This window comes from Spea bombifrons, chromosome 1, assembly GCF_027358695.1.
Source record: "Spea bombifrons isolate aSpeBom1 chromosome 1, aSpeBom1.2.pri, whole genome shotgun sequence".
In the NCBI taxonomy this organism is placed as follows: Eukaryota; Metazoa; Chordata; class Amphibia; order Anura; family Pelobatidae; genus Spea; species Spea bombifrons.
In genome coordinates, this window is record NC_071087.1 from 145107116 (window position 1) to 145119529 (window position 12414).

General features: G+C 45.2%; 2 protein-coding genes across 3 annotated transcripts in view; both read right to left on the minus strand.

Annotated features, from left to right (window-relative positions):
- Positions 1-9489, minus strand: part of ARSB (arylsulfatase B) — a 67380-nt gene extending 57891 nt beyond the window's left edge. Inside the window, exons 1-3 of one of the 2 annotated variants that reach the window (XM_053447981.1) lie at positions 9099-9489; positions 6299-6485; positions 268-458 (exon numbers count right to left, since the gene is read on the minus strand). In XM_053447981.1, coding sequence (XP_053303956.1) covers positions 268-458; positions 6299-6485; positions 9099-9386 — 666 coding nt within the window. In that variant the 5' untranslated portion in view covers positions 9387-9489. The remainder of the gene's footprint in view (positions 1-267; positions 459-6298; positions 6486-9098) is intronic. The other variant, XM_053447980.1, reaches the window with a different exon arrangement.
- Positions 1-12414, minus strand: part of DMGDH (dimethylglycine dehydrogenase) — a 94863-nt gene that overhangs the window by 54463 nt on the left and 27986 nt on the right. The gene's annotated exons all lie outside the window — the stretch shown is intronic.

Here is a 12414-nt window from a genome sequence, read left to right on the forward strand (position 1 = left end):
TCAATGTAACATAACCCATCTAGTCTACGCATTTTATGTGATGTCCAGCTGCACATCTTATTAGGTCAGTAATCCTGTTACAGGACAGCCATATCCTATGGATAGTGACATACACACACACACACACACGCTAAACTGTAGTGATATGCCTCAAATTCAAATGTATTTCCTTAAATACATACTTGCTGGCCCTATGCAGTATGGCTTCATTGACCACTTTTGCTAAAGACACACCGATTCTCCTATATTTTTTTTTTAATAGCTTACCTTTTCAGTATTATGATTGGCTATAAGAGCTTGAGCTCTTTCAGTAAATACGTGCGTTGAATACTTATTTAAATATTCAGTAGCTGGGGCTTCTCCATCTCGGAAGTCAAGAGCACAAATCGATATATTCATTGCTTTGTTTTCATAACATCTTTCATGAGTATAGTAGTCTTCACCACCCAACCAATATCCTAAAAGAGCCACAGGAAAGAGGATCTTAAGAAAAACAGAGGAACCCTGTGCACCTTGTATACCACTTCTAGTGTCTGTGAGCCAATCATATACTGCAGGAACACTCGGGATTACCAGCGGGTTTTAGATAGTCAGGTCTGGAGAGGAAGGGGTAGAGTGTTTGTCGTGTTTGTCATTGTATTCACTAAAATCCTATCTCCGAGGGATTTGGGGTTCAATTAAATGTTAACACCAACGAGTGAACAGTTTTGTTTTGTGTTGTGACAAGCTATATATTTTGGGATATTCTGCCTGTGGAAAAGTTTTGCTTTTTTTGTATTTTTATCAAACAATACTATTTCACAGTTGATATTCAGAGATTAAATGAGTAATGAAACACAATTTTGGTAAAAAAAAAATATTGAATTTAACATATTTAAACCAGGTCACTCAGAGGGTCACTCATGTGTAAACAGCTATAGTTTTTCTATAATATAACATTTTAGGCAGATGCAGATTAGCCATTTTTAAGTGTTTTAGTTCTGTTACTTTGGCCAAATCTACTAGACAAACACCCTGACTCTTTATGATGTACATGATAAAGATAGAATGGCAACAATAGAATAGCTCCCAATCCAGACACTCTTACTAATAATGGTCTAAAGGTGGACAGACTGCACCGACACTGCAATAAAGCATCAGCTCAGTGCGGTGTCACACATGACTGACAACAATGGCCGCCTCCAGGTCTGCAGATAAAGGGAGTTCCTTTGAGTAAAAAACAATTTTTTGTTAATGCTAACCTATATTACTGTATGCAGCAGTGTATTTTATGCTCAATGAAATGCTTCACCCACAGGACTTCCACTTTACACCCAACACTCAACACAAAAGCCAATTTAATCTTCTTACTTAAATCTCCCATACCTACTGTACTACAATCTACCCAAATACCTCTGCCAGACTCATGCCACTTTATTGACTCTTCACTTAAAATTAGGGCTGAAACAACGAATCGATAAAATCGATAATAATCGATAACGGAAATCGTTGTCGACGATTTCCGTTATCGATTAATCGAGTGATCGATTCGTTGTTGGAGCACTCGGCTCCTTTTACTTACCTCCGCGAGCGTTCCCCGCTTCTGCTACACGCTCTGCAGTCTCCGCCTTCTAGCTACGTGACGGATGTGACGCGTTCCGGAGGTAAGTATTCTTCATGTCTATGTGCACAGATCGCACAGAGCCACTCGCACAGAGCGAATCGCTCTGTGCGAATGGAGCCACTCGCACAGAGCGATTCGCACAGAGCGGTTCGCTCTGTGCGAGTGGCTCCATTCGCACAGAGCGGTTCGCTCTGTGCGAGTGGCTCCATTCGCACAGAGCGGTTCGCTCTGTGCGAGTGGCTCCATTCGCACAGAGCGGTTCGCTCTGTGCGAGTGGCTCCATTCGCACAGAGCGGTTCGCTCTGTGCGAGTGGCTCCATTCGCAAAGAGCGGTTCGCTCTGTGCGAGTGGCTCCATTCGCACAGAGCGGTTCGCTCTGTGCGAGTGGCTCCATTCGCACAGAGCGGTTCGCTCTGTGCGAGTGGCTCCATTCGCACAGAGCGATTCGCGGGGGTGGGGGTCCACGGTGGGGTGGGGGTCCACGGTGGGGTGGGGTTTCAGGGGATGCAGGGTGTGAGTGTGGGTGCAGGGCAGAGTGGGGGTGGGGGTGCAGGGCAGAGTGGGGGTGGGGGGTGCAGGGCAGAGTGGGGGTGGGGGGTGCAGGGCAGGAGACTGGGTGCAGGGCAGAGTGGGGGTGGGGATGCAGGGTGTGAGTGTGGGTGCAGGGCAGAGTGGGAGACTGGGTGCAGGGCAGAGTGGGGGTGGGGATGCAGGGCAGGGTGTGAGTGTGGGTGCAGGGCAGAGTGGGTGCAGGGCAGAGTGTGAGTGTGGGGGCAGGGCAGAATGTGGGGGCAGGGCTGGGTGCAGGGCAGAGTTGGAGACTGGGTGCAGGGGCACAGTGCAAAGTGCTGGGTGCAAAGTGCCAGTGCTGGGTACAAAGTGCCAGGGCTGGCTGCAAAGTGCCAGGGCTGGGTGCAAAGTGCTGGTGCAAAGTGCTGGGTGCAAAGTGCTTGCTGGGTGCAAAGTGCCAGGGCTGGGGCAAAGTGCTGGGTGCAAAGTGCCAGGGCTGGGGCAAAGTGCTGGGTGCAAAGTGCTGAGTGCTGGGTACAAAGTGCTGGGTGCAAAGTGCCAGGGCTGGGTGCAAAGTGCTGGGTGCAAAGTGCTTGCTGGGTGCAAAGTGCCAGGGCTGGGGCAAAGTGCTGGGTGCAAAGTGCTGGGTGCAAAGTTCTGGGGCAAAGTGCTGGGTGCAAAGTGCCAGGGCTGGGGCAAAGTTTCTTGAACAGTAATAGTCCACCTCTTTTCAGAATGTTTGGGGTTATTTTGTTTCATAAATATTGTGTTTGGGTTCTTGTACTTTGAAAATATTGTTTTTTATTACATCATAACAAAATAAGAATGTTAATGTAAATTTTAAGTTGTTTTTTAACATCCAGTTCATTAAATTATTTTAAATAAACGAAAAATTTGCATATTGTTTTTTTTTATCCGATTAATCGATTAATCGAAAAAATAATCGGCCAACTAATCGATTATTAAAATAATCGTTAGTTGCAGCCCTACTTAAAATTAAGGCGGTAGCAGAGGCATTATTAAACACTAATCCACCAGACAAGCCAGAAATCTTGCAGTGCTGCCACAACCGCAAGGGATTCTGAGTAGGCGCATGCAAATAGGGTTAATAATGTTCACCTTCCGCCTCTATAGCCACATCTCCAGGTCTCGAGTATTAAGCCAGTATCACAACCTCATGCTGATGAGTCCCGTTAACGACAAAACAGCTGTCAATGAGTGTGATCTGCCTACTGCACCTCTTCCTGAGTTTGTAGATCAGGGAATATTTGCTCTCAAGGGATCCATGTATCAAATGAATATAGAGGCAGGCCCGGACTGGCCATCGGGCACACCGGGCATTTGCCCGGTGGGCCGGGCCACGGCAGGGCCGCATTGACTTAGGGGCTGATGGAGCTGCAGCTCCAGGCCCCTACCCTACCTACCGGGTCCGCCACTCTAGGGGGCCGGGAAGTCCCCACCAAGGCCGGCCTTATGGGTCTGCGGCCGCACAGGGTATAAATTAAAACATCAGGGTTTTTTTTACTTTATTTAACATCCTCCATGTTAAATAAAGTTTTTTTTAACTTTATTTAACATGGAGGATGTTAAATAAAGTTGAAAAAAAACCCCCGATGTTTTAATTTAAACCCTGTGCGGCCGCAGACCCCTAAGGCCGGCCCTGGTGGGGGCTTCCCGGCCCCTTAGAGCAGGACCGGCCTTTGGGGTGTGCGACCGCACAGGGCGTCACACTCTAGGGGGCTTCACACTCTAGGGGGCGGGGGGCGGTCCGCACCGGGTGCCGCTCATCAGGGGGTGCCAACTTGCGGCACCCGGCCCCCCTCCAGAGACGGACAGTAATGTCCGCCGCTGGAGGAGCAGGTTCACAAGGGAGCGGTATCGGAGGTCTTTAACAGACCTCCGGTTCCCTTGAGTGATTTTAAGCCGGGTTCAACCCGGCTTAAAATCACTCAAGGGAGCCGGAGGTCTGTTAAAGACCTCCGATACCGCTCCCTTGTGATCTGCACGGCAACAGCTGCTGTGCGCCGGGATCTGACAACAAACCCCGGCGCACAGCAGCTGTTGCCCTCTGAACCGGAAGAAGACAGAGAAGACAGAAGAACTGAAGAAGAGGAGGAAAAGGAGCTGTAAGGAGAAAAGAGGAAAGGTAGGAAAATATTCAGTGAGAGTGGATTAGTATATATGTGTGGATTGGTGTATGTGTGGATTGGTATATATGTGTGGATTGGTGTATGTGTGGATTGGTATATATGTGTGGATTGGTATATATGTGTGGATTGGTATATATGTGTGGATTGGTGTATGTGTGGATTGGTATATATGTGGGGATTGGTATATATGTGTGGATTGGTATACGTGTGGATTGGCATACGTGTGGATTGGCATACGTGTGGATTGGCATACGTGTGGATTGGCATACGTGTGGATTGGTATATGTGTGTGGATTGGTATATATGTGTGGATTGGTATATATGTGTGGATTGGTATAGGTGTGGATTGGTATTTATGTGTGGATTGGTATATATGTGTGGATTGGTAAGTGTGTGAGAGTGATGGGTGTTATGCTGTACCATTTCCAATGTCTTTTTCATGATCTAATTATGCTCTAAAAGTACATCATAACTCCCATCACTCTATACTGTTCCATACAGTGGCAGAGCTGGGAGGCAGAGGCCTTGCACCCCCACCGCAGGACTCCTGAAAGGTAAGTGAACTTCAAAGAGGGAGAGGGTAGATAGTTAGGAGGGGGTAGATAGGGAAAAGGGCGTGAGACGGGGGAAAGAGGGTAGATAGGGAGAAGGGAGTGAGAAGGGGTAGATAGGGGAGAAGGGAGTGAGAAGGGGTAGATGGGGCAGAAGGGAGTGAGAAGGGGTAGATAGGGCAATCATACTCCTATCATGCCAAGTCTGCGAGTACATCCTAGAATCTGGGTATGCCTGGGCATGATAGGAATGTGATTGCTGTTAACAATCATATATATATATACATATAATATTGTTTTTTAATTGTTTTGTCCTATTTTGGTGTGTTACTTACTTTAAATAAAAGTGTAAATGTATAGTGATAGGGATTACGCTGTACCACTGTCAATGTGTGCCTCAGTATATAGTGATAGGTGTTATGCTGTACCACCGTCATTGTCTGCCTCAGTATATAGTGGTAGGTGTTATGCTGTACCACCGTCAATTTCTGCCTCAGTATATAGTGATAAGTATTATGCTGTACCACCGTCAATGTCTGCCTCAGTATATAATGATAACAGTGAGAAGAGGCAGAGGTGGTAGATAGTGATACAGGGGGATAGATAGTGAGAAAGGGGAGTTTTGTTACAAGTTTTTATTCCTTTCTTTTTTTGGGATGGGGGGGCACCAGAGGAGTAGTCCGCACAGGGCGCCAGAACACCTAAGGCCGGCTCTGCCTTAGAGTGGCGGACCCGGTTGCAGTTGCGGCGGGCTTAAGGGGCTCTGCCTTAATGCGGCCATATTTTAAGGTACTAGCCTGGAGCTGCAGCTCCATCAGCCCCTAAGTCAATCCTGCCCTGCCACAGGCGCGGTCGCAGTTGCTGCTTGCTCTGGCAACAAGGTAAGTAGGGTGAGGGAGGGGGCTGCAGTGAGAAGGGGCAGAGGGGGGTTAGGTAGTGAGAAAGGGGGAGAGGGGATAGATAGAGGCGGTACATATTGATAAATGGGGAAGGGGGTTACATAGTGAAAAGGGGGAACATAGTGAGAAGGGGCAGATAAGATGATGAGAGGGGGTAGTGTGAATGCGTATGAGAATGAATGAATAAATGTGTGGATGAATTGTGTGAATGCGTATGACAATTAATGAATTCATGTGTGGATGAATTGCTTGAATGATTTGTGAGACTGCATTAATGAATGTGTTAATGATTTGTGTGAATGATTAAATGCAAAGATGGTACATGAAGGGTGGACTTTAACAATAAATAAATAAATAAATAAATAAATAAATATGGGCTGCTCAGGCTTAAATGCCTGGGCCTATTTTTTGTCCCAGTCCGGGCCTGTATAGAGGTGAAAGGTGATCATTGTTAACAATATTTGCATACTCTAACCCGAAATCCCTTTGTGGTTGTGGCACCATCACAAGATTTGCTTGTACAAGGCAATGCTTACAAACTACCAGCATCAAAAGAGGAGTGGTGTGCAGAAATCATCATATTACCAAAATAAGTGTCAAATCCCCTGCGTGTTGGTAAACATTCCTTTTTATATATGCCCAGGTGCCATTTTCCCACCATGTGTGTCATATACCCCGTCTCTTTCAACAATTCGGGTAGCAGTTTCTCATCAAGGGGTAAACAGTGAGGTTGACACGGCCATATGATCTGATGCTGTAGTCCAGTGTGAATCTAAGAGAAATATATATATAAAAAAACAACATCAATAATGTCAATAAAGCAATATACATAGAAGACTGGGAATTATTCACCAATAAATTCAAGGTGAGATGAAGCGTTCCATTTCAATGTATTAACTCTGCATTATGGGAGGCCAGTATGTCACTTCTTGTAAGAAATCCTTGCCAGATTCATACATTAATGCCTTTGTATAAGATGTCTGCTATAACACACCTTTCTAACAAATAAACCTTTTGATGTGGCCCAATTAACAGGATCACTCAGTTGGTTGCTATGGTGATAAGACCAATTTTCAAATGTTGCACCATCATAACCTTTAATGTATAAGCCCAACAGCCTGGAATTTCAACCAAATAATTAAAAAACAAAACACAAATCAGTAAATATCAAAGTCACAGGTATATAGTATCTAGAGAAGCCAGCAATCCATAACTGGGAATATACTTTCAGGAGAGGCTGAAACCCACCGATATGGTATTGCGATTTCATACTTGATTTAAAAACATAGATATTACACAATAACACACTAACTCCATTCATTACAGAGCACGATGGAAAAGTAGCTTCATTGCAATTCATGGGCATAAAGCAGGCCTTAGAAACACACACCTCTGTGTCCTTAAAGTACACGGAGAAACAGCAAAGGATGATGGGACTCAGTAATAAAGCATGTCCCATGATGCACAGCACATGTTCCAATATTAGTAAATATTAAACTAGTCTTTCTGCCCGATCCTCCCAGATGTGGAATTCAATCAGTTCTATCACTGCAGAGCATCACTCATATTCTGTACACTAGCCATTGACTTCAAAATGCCATATTTTTATATATGCAAAAAATTGTTTGCTTGCGCCTCCGCAATATATTCTACAATAACAATCATATATTGTGTTATTAGCGAGCCAATAAATTGGGCGCCATCACTAGGCTCTCTTATGTTTATAAGAGGGGCACCATGCCCACTGTGATAGATCGCTGGGGCCCTGGCACTGCACTTTCTATGCTCTCTTTCTATAAAAGAAGATAAAAGGATTATTTGGTCCAGCAGGGCATTTGATCTACAGATCACAAAGTGCCGCAAAATGTCATGCATCATATCTTAGTGTTTCAAAATGTTATATGCAAACAGTAAAGGAAATGAAAGCAAGTTTTATAGTGTGAGAAAACAAATAGAATTTGATGGCAGATAAGAACCATTCGGCCATCTAGTCCACCCAGTTTTCCTAATGTCTATAAAACTATAAGAATCCCACTTGTGCCATAATAACATGTATAAAGTGTACTGACATTTCATCCATGTCTGTTGAAGATATATGAAATGTGCCCCCGGTTATGGGAAGACTAAGTGTTTTCCGGCAAAGATTTATTTTGGTCACTTGAATTCTGTAAAATATTGTCACATTAATACATTGGTGCAATTAGTTTTTTTTGTATATAAATGTGTCCTTTTTCACAACTTTGTCACCTTTCTGAATCCATCGCTCCAGTGCTGCTCCATCCCACCATCCAAAAAAAAGAGTTCAATAATTATTTATATAGCGCCAACAAGTTACCCTAGGGTCACTGAGTGCAAAAAACCTTTTGCAACCCTCCGGGCATGGGCGTAGGAACCGCTAAAAAAATCTGGGGGGGGTCTATCATTTTTCCCGATCAGATACCTCTTTCCTCACTATCTCCTACCCCACATCTGTACAATAATATATAAGTTGAAACACTGGTAAAAATAATGTACTTTTAATACGTTAAATATAGGGAAAAAAACAGCTAATCTTTGTAACAAAAACTTTTTTTTTTTTTTAAATATTGAAAACTTGGACCCCCTTTTGTCACCCACTTTTCTAATTCACTTACCCTGCACAAGTCCTTCTGCAGGGGTGCATTTCTGTCTCGCTGCTCTGTCGCGGTGCGCACGGCTTCACTGCCAAGCGCTGGGATATGACATTATATGCTGCCGCTCAGCATAAACCGCCGGTACCGTGACTGAGACGGAGGCCTCACGCTCCCACCACCGCAGTCATGGCAGCGTCGAGGCGAGTGGCGGCACGGAGCAGGGGGGAGAGGCACCGAGCGTTTGCTGAAAACTTTTTCATTAACTACTGCTCGGCCCCTTCCCTGTCGCCTGGGTGCCGTACGTCCGCCTCGGCATGGCCCTTAATCTATACATAATAATCTAAACATATATTTTAGCGGTACGACAGAGTAAGAAAAACCGATACATTAGGTGGAGAGGCTCGGCTCGCAAGCTTACAATCTTGAGGGAATGGAGGGAGGAGAAACATAATGAACAGAGCCGGGTGAGAGGGAGTAGCGTGTTTGTGTTAAATCTGTGTTCCACGGAAGCACTAGAACTTGTTTCCATCGTACTTTTAAATAACTAATATGTTGCACAACAGAACGCAGATGTATCCTCCATTTTTTTGCAATCTATGTAACACGTTCTATACACACTCTGTCATGTGATCAGCCGGTCATGTGACATCTTTCTTCCTTGTGCAACCCAAAGTAAGCCAGTGCGATCGAACTGTATGGATACAAAGTATTAACATCCCCTAATACTACCGTTACCCCGTACCAGAGGGTCACATTCACTAACCGGCTCTCACCTGGTATCTGCCGCTCATCAGCTGGCTGCGGGATGGGGTACAGAGGGGCTGCGTGTAATACCCGTCCAGCCGCACCCCCTGCGCCGACAGAGAGTCCAGATAGGGGGTCCGGATCTCGGAACCGTGGAATCCGACATCATTCCAGCCCAAGTCATCGGCCAGGACAAACACGATGTTAGGGGGGACACGGCTGCCGGAGCTGGTCCCGGGGAGGCAGAGCATTAGCCAGACCCAGCGGAGCAGCGCGCCCCGTGCCCCTGCCATGTGCAGATCTCGCCCCTTCGCCATATCAGCCCGGGATGATCACCCTGATAACGTCTGAAGAAGTTCGCTCAGGAACTGCATGCTGCTGATCTCGGCACCGTCCCTCCCCTCCCGCTTCCCGCCCGTATACCTAGCGTCCTGTGACTGTGATGTGCGGAGAGGCGTGGGAGTTACTGCAGCTTTCTGAGCTCAGACATACATAATTCACCTAAGGTGGAATTTACAACAACATTTGGCTGGTTGGACGTGATGGGAGTTGTAGCGAGCAACAGATGGAGTACCAGCGTTTACCGTATCTAGAGTATCACGTGTTCGGATTGTGTTCGTTGTAAAAAATAAGAGGAAGTAACGCGTTTTATTTCTTGAGAAGAATGCTTGTGTAACTCTACAGCTTGTTTATGTCTTGGTCCAATAAAAGGTATAAACTTCACTAAATCATTAATCTGCAAATAATTCAATGCTAAGCCCTGAGTGTGGAGCAGACACCGGAGAAACCTGCTCCCTCTGCACAGCCACTTCCAATGATATTCACTTCCTCGCCTTGACTTCATTTTAATGCATAGTTAAGCTGGCTTATGCATTATACAGGTCAGCTCAGCTGGACAGACTTGGCAGGGTTGACAATTTCTGATGAATTGATAGAGCGAGAGTTAAAACCACATCTCTCCTGACAACTCTCCGTTTGGTGAATAAAACCCCAGATGAGAAGAACACACTAAGGACCCAGTAACTGAGGCACCTGGCCTGGTCACACCATTGGAGTAGTAGGGAGAGAGTGGTACTTCGGGGCTCTGCCTGATAAGAGTCTGACTCTTACCTGAGGCACCACTGTCTTCCAGGGGCGTAACTAGAAACCACAGGGCCCTGGTTCGAATTTGGCCCTGGGTCCCCCAACCTTACCAAGCAATATGTCCCACAGTACCACCAGACAGCTTATGAGTACTTTCTTTGCCTCTAAACAGCTTGTATCACCTTTGCCTCAAGCAGTTTATCAGTGCCTCCAAACAATCTGCCTGTGCCATCTTTGCTCCAGTTTGTCAGTTCCCCCAGATTATGTGTGCCATATTTGTCCACAAAAAGCTTGTCTGTGCCATCCTTGCACATTGCTCCCCCTCCAGCATACACTATGACATATGTAAATATACTTACAGATGCTATCACACGCACTCATTTTAACACATCCACTCCATCTCACACCACTCATGCAAACACACTCCACCACTTGCGCATCCATGCAGCATGATCACATAATCTTATAAGTACACATCTATGCTCACATACACTTAATACCACTACAAAAAGTATGGCAGGTAAAGGTGATGGAAAACCCTTCCACTTAAATTTAAGGGGTAGTAGAAGCATTATTAAACACATCTACAGACACCAGACAAGCCAGAAGGCTTATTTGTTCCCTAAGAAATCTCATGGTGCTGCCACAAAAACAAGGGATTCTGGGTAGGCGAATGCAAATAAGGTCAACAATGATCACCTTCTGCCTCTATATCCACTTTATACATGGAACCCTTGAAAGTAATCGCCCGCTGTACAGGACAGCATTTAGACAAAAGGCTACTGCACCTCTTACCCGAGTTTTGTCTAAAGGCTGTCTGAGGGTGTCTGTAGATGAGTGTTTAATAATGCTTCTACTGCCCACATACACTTATACATAGACATGCATGATCACATGTATACAAACATGCATACCCTCTCCCTTCCACCAGTACCATCTTATCTCTCCTGCAGATTTTGGTCTGCTGCTCGCACACTGTTGGTTCAAAATTCTTTAGAAAGGTCCCTTCCGACCAACACAGTCCAGGTTAGAATGGCCCTTTCTGAACAATATTGAAGCCGTACGGAGAGACAGGCACGAAGACACAGGAACAAGTGGTTGCAGGGGTCGCCAGGGCCCCTAGAGAGGTGGGCCCCGTCACAGTTGCAACCGCCGTAGTTATGTCACTGCTGTCTCACTATTACTCCCATTGGGAGGGTGAGGGAACTTCAGCCTTGTGGCTTCGCAGATAATGGGAGAAGGAATGGGAAGTAGTGTGTGTATTTAATGTTAGATTTAGTGTCTGTGTGTAGTGTTAGAGTCAGTGTGTGTGTGTTATTGTATGTTGTTGGATATGATGTGTTTAAATGTGTGTGCAGAGCATATGTGTGTGTGGTACTGTATGGTATTAGCTTAAATTTGCTGCAAGAGTTCGTGTATTAGTGTAGGTGTATGTAAACGCGTGCATGAGAATGTTGTGCTAACATGTTACTGTAAAGTATTAGTGTTTATGGGCATATGATGTTAGCATATTAGTCACTTTAAGGGTGGATAATGTATGCATATATGTGTAGGTGAGTAAGTGGGTACTAGAGTGAGTTTGCATGTTAGTATGTATGCACGTTAGTATGTATGTATGTGAGTTGCAGGGGCAGGCGGCAAAAAATACTGCGCCCAGGCACCACTAATCCCAAAGTCAGTGAGTGCATAATTTATCATTGCATAAAATGCAGTAGATTAGAGTTGCCTAGCCAGTCCTGCATTAGCTCTGTATTCTAGCAGAAGTTGTAATTTACTAAAAATGCACATGACTCCTCCACACGCTACACAGATTGATATTAAAGTTTCTAAATGGAAGCAATTATTTTAATTTTTACTGACTTTTTCAACCACTGTTTATGGTAAAAACTGTCGCTGTGCTTCTTCAATTACACTAAGCTTTAGTTTGACCTGAGAAGACTCCACCAGGTCCAAAACTGGCAGGATGAGATGTAAACTGGATTATCCTGGTAGAATATCCACAGAGGTGTAAATCATTTATCCCCAAAGTAGTCTCCAAGGTGTTCCTGGCAGGGTAGCACGGGCTGGTCTGACCTTAAGGGACAAACTATTTCGCTGATGAACACCAATCTTCTTATCTGAGTAGATATTTTAATGAATTGAGTTAGGTGGTGATCTATGACTACAACTCTGCACTTCAACTGAAATAAATGACATGCAGGTATTATTGTAGCAGCCCGGGATAGCCAACGTCTGTTGCAAAAGGCTTGTTCGCACTGAGTG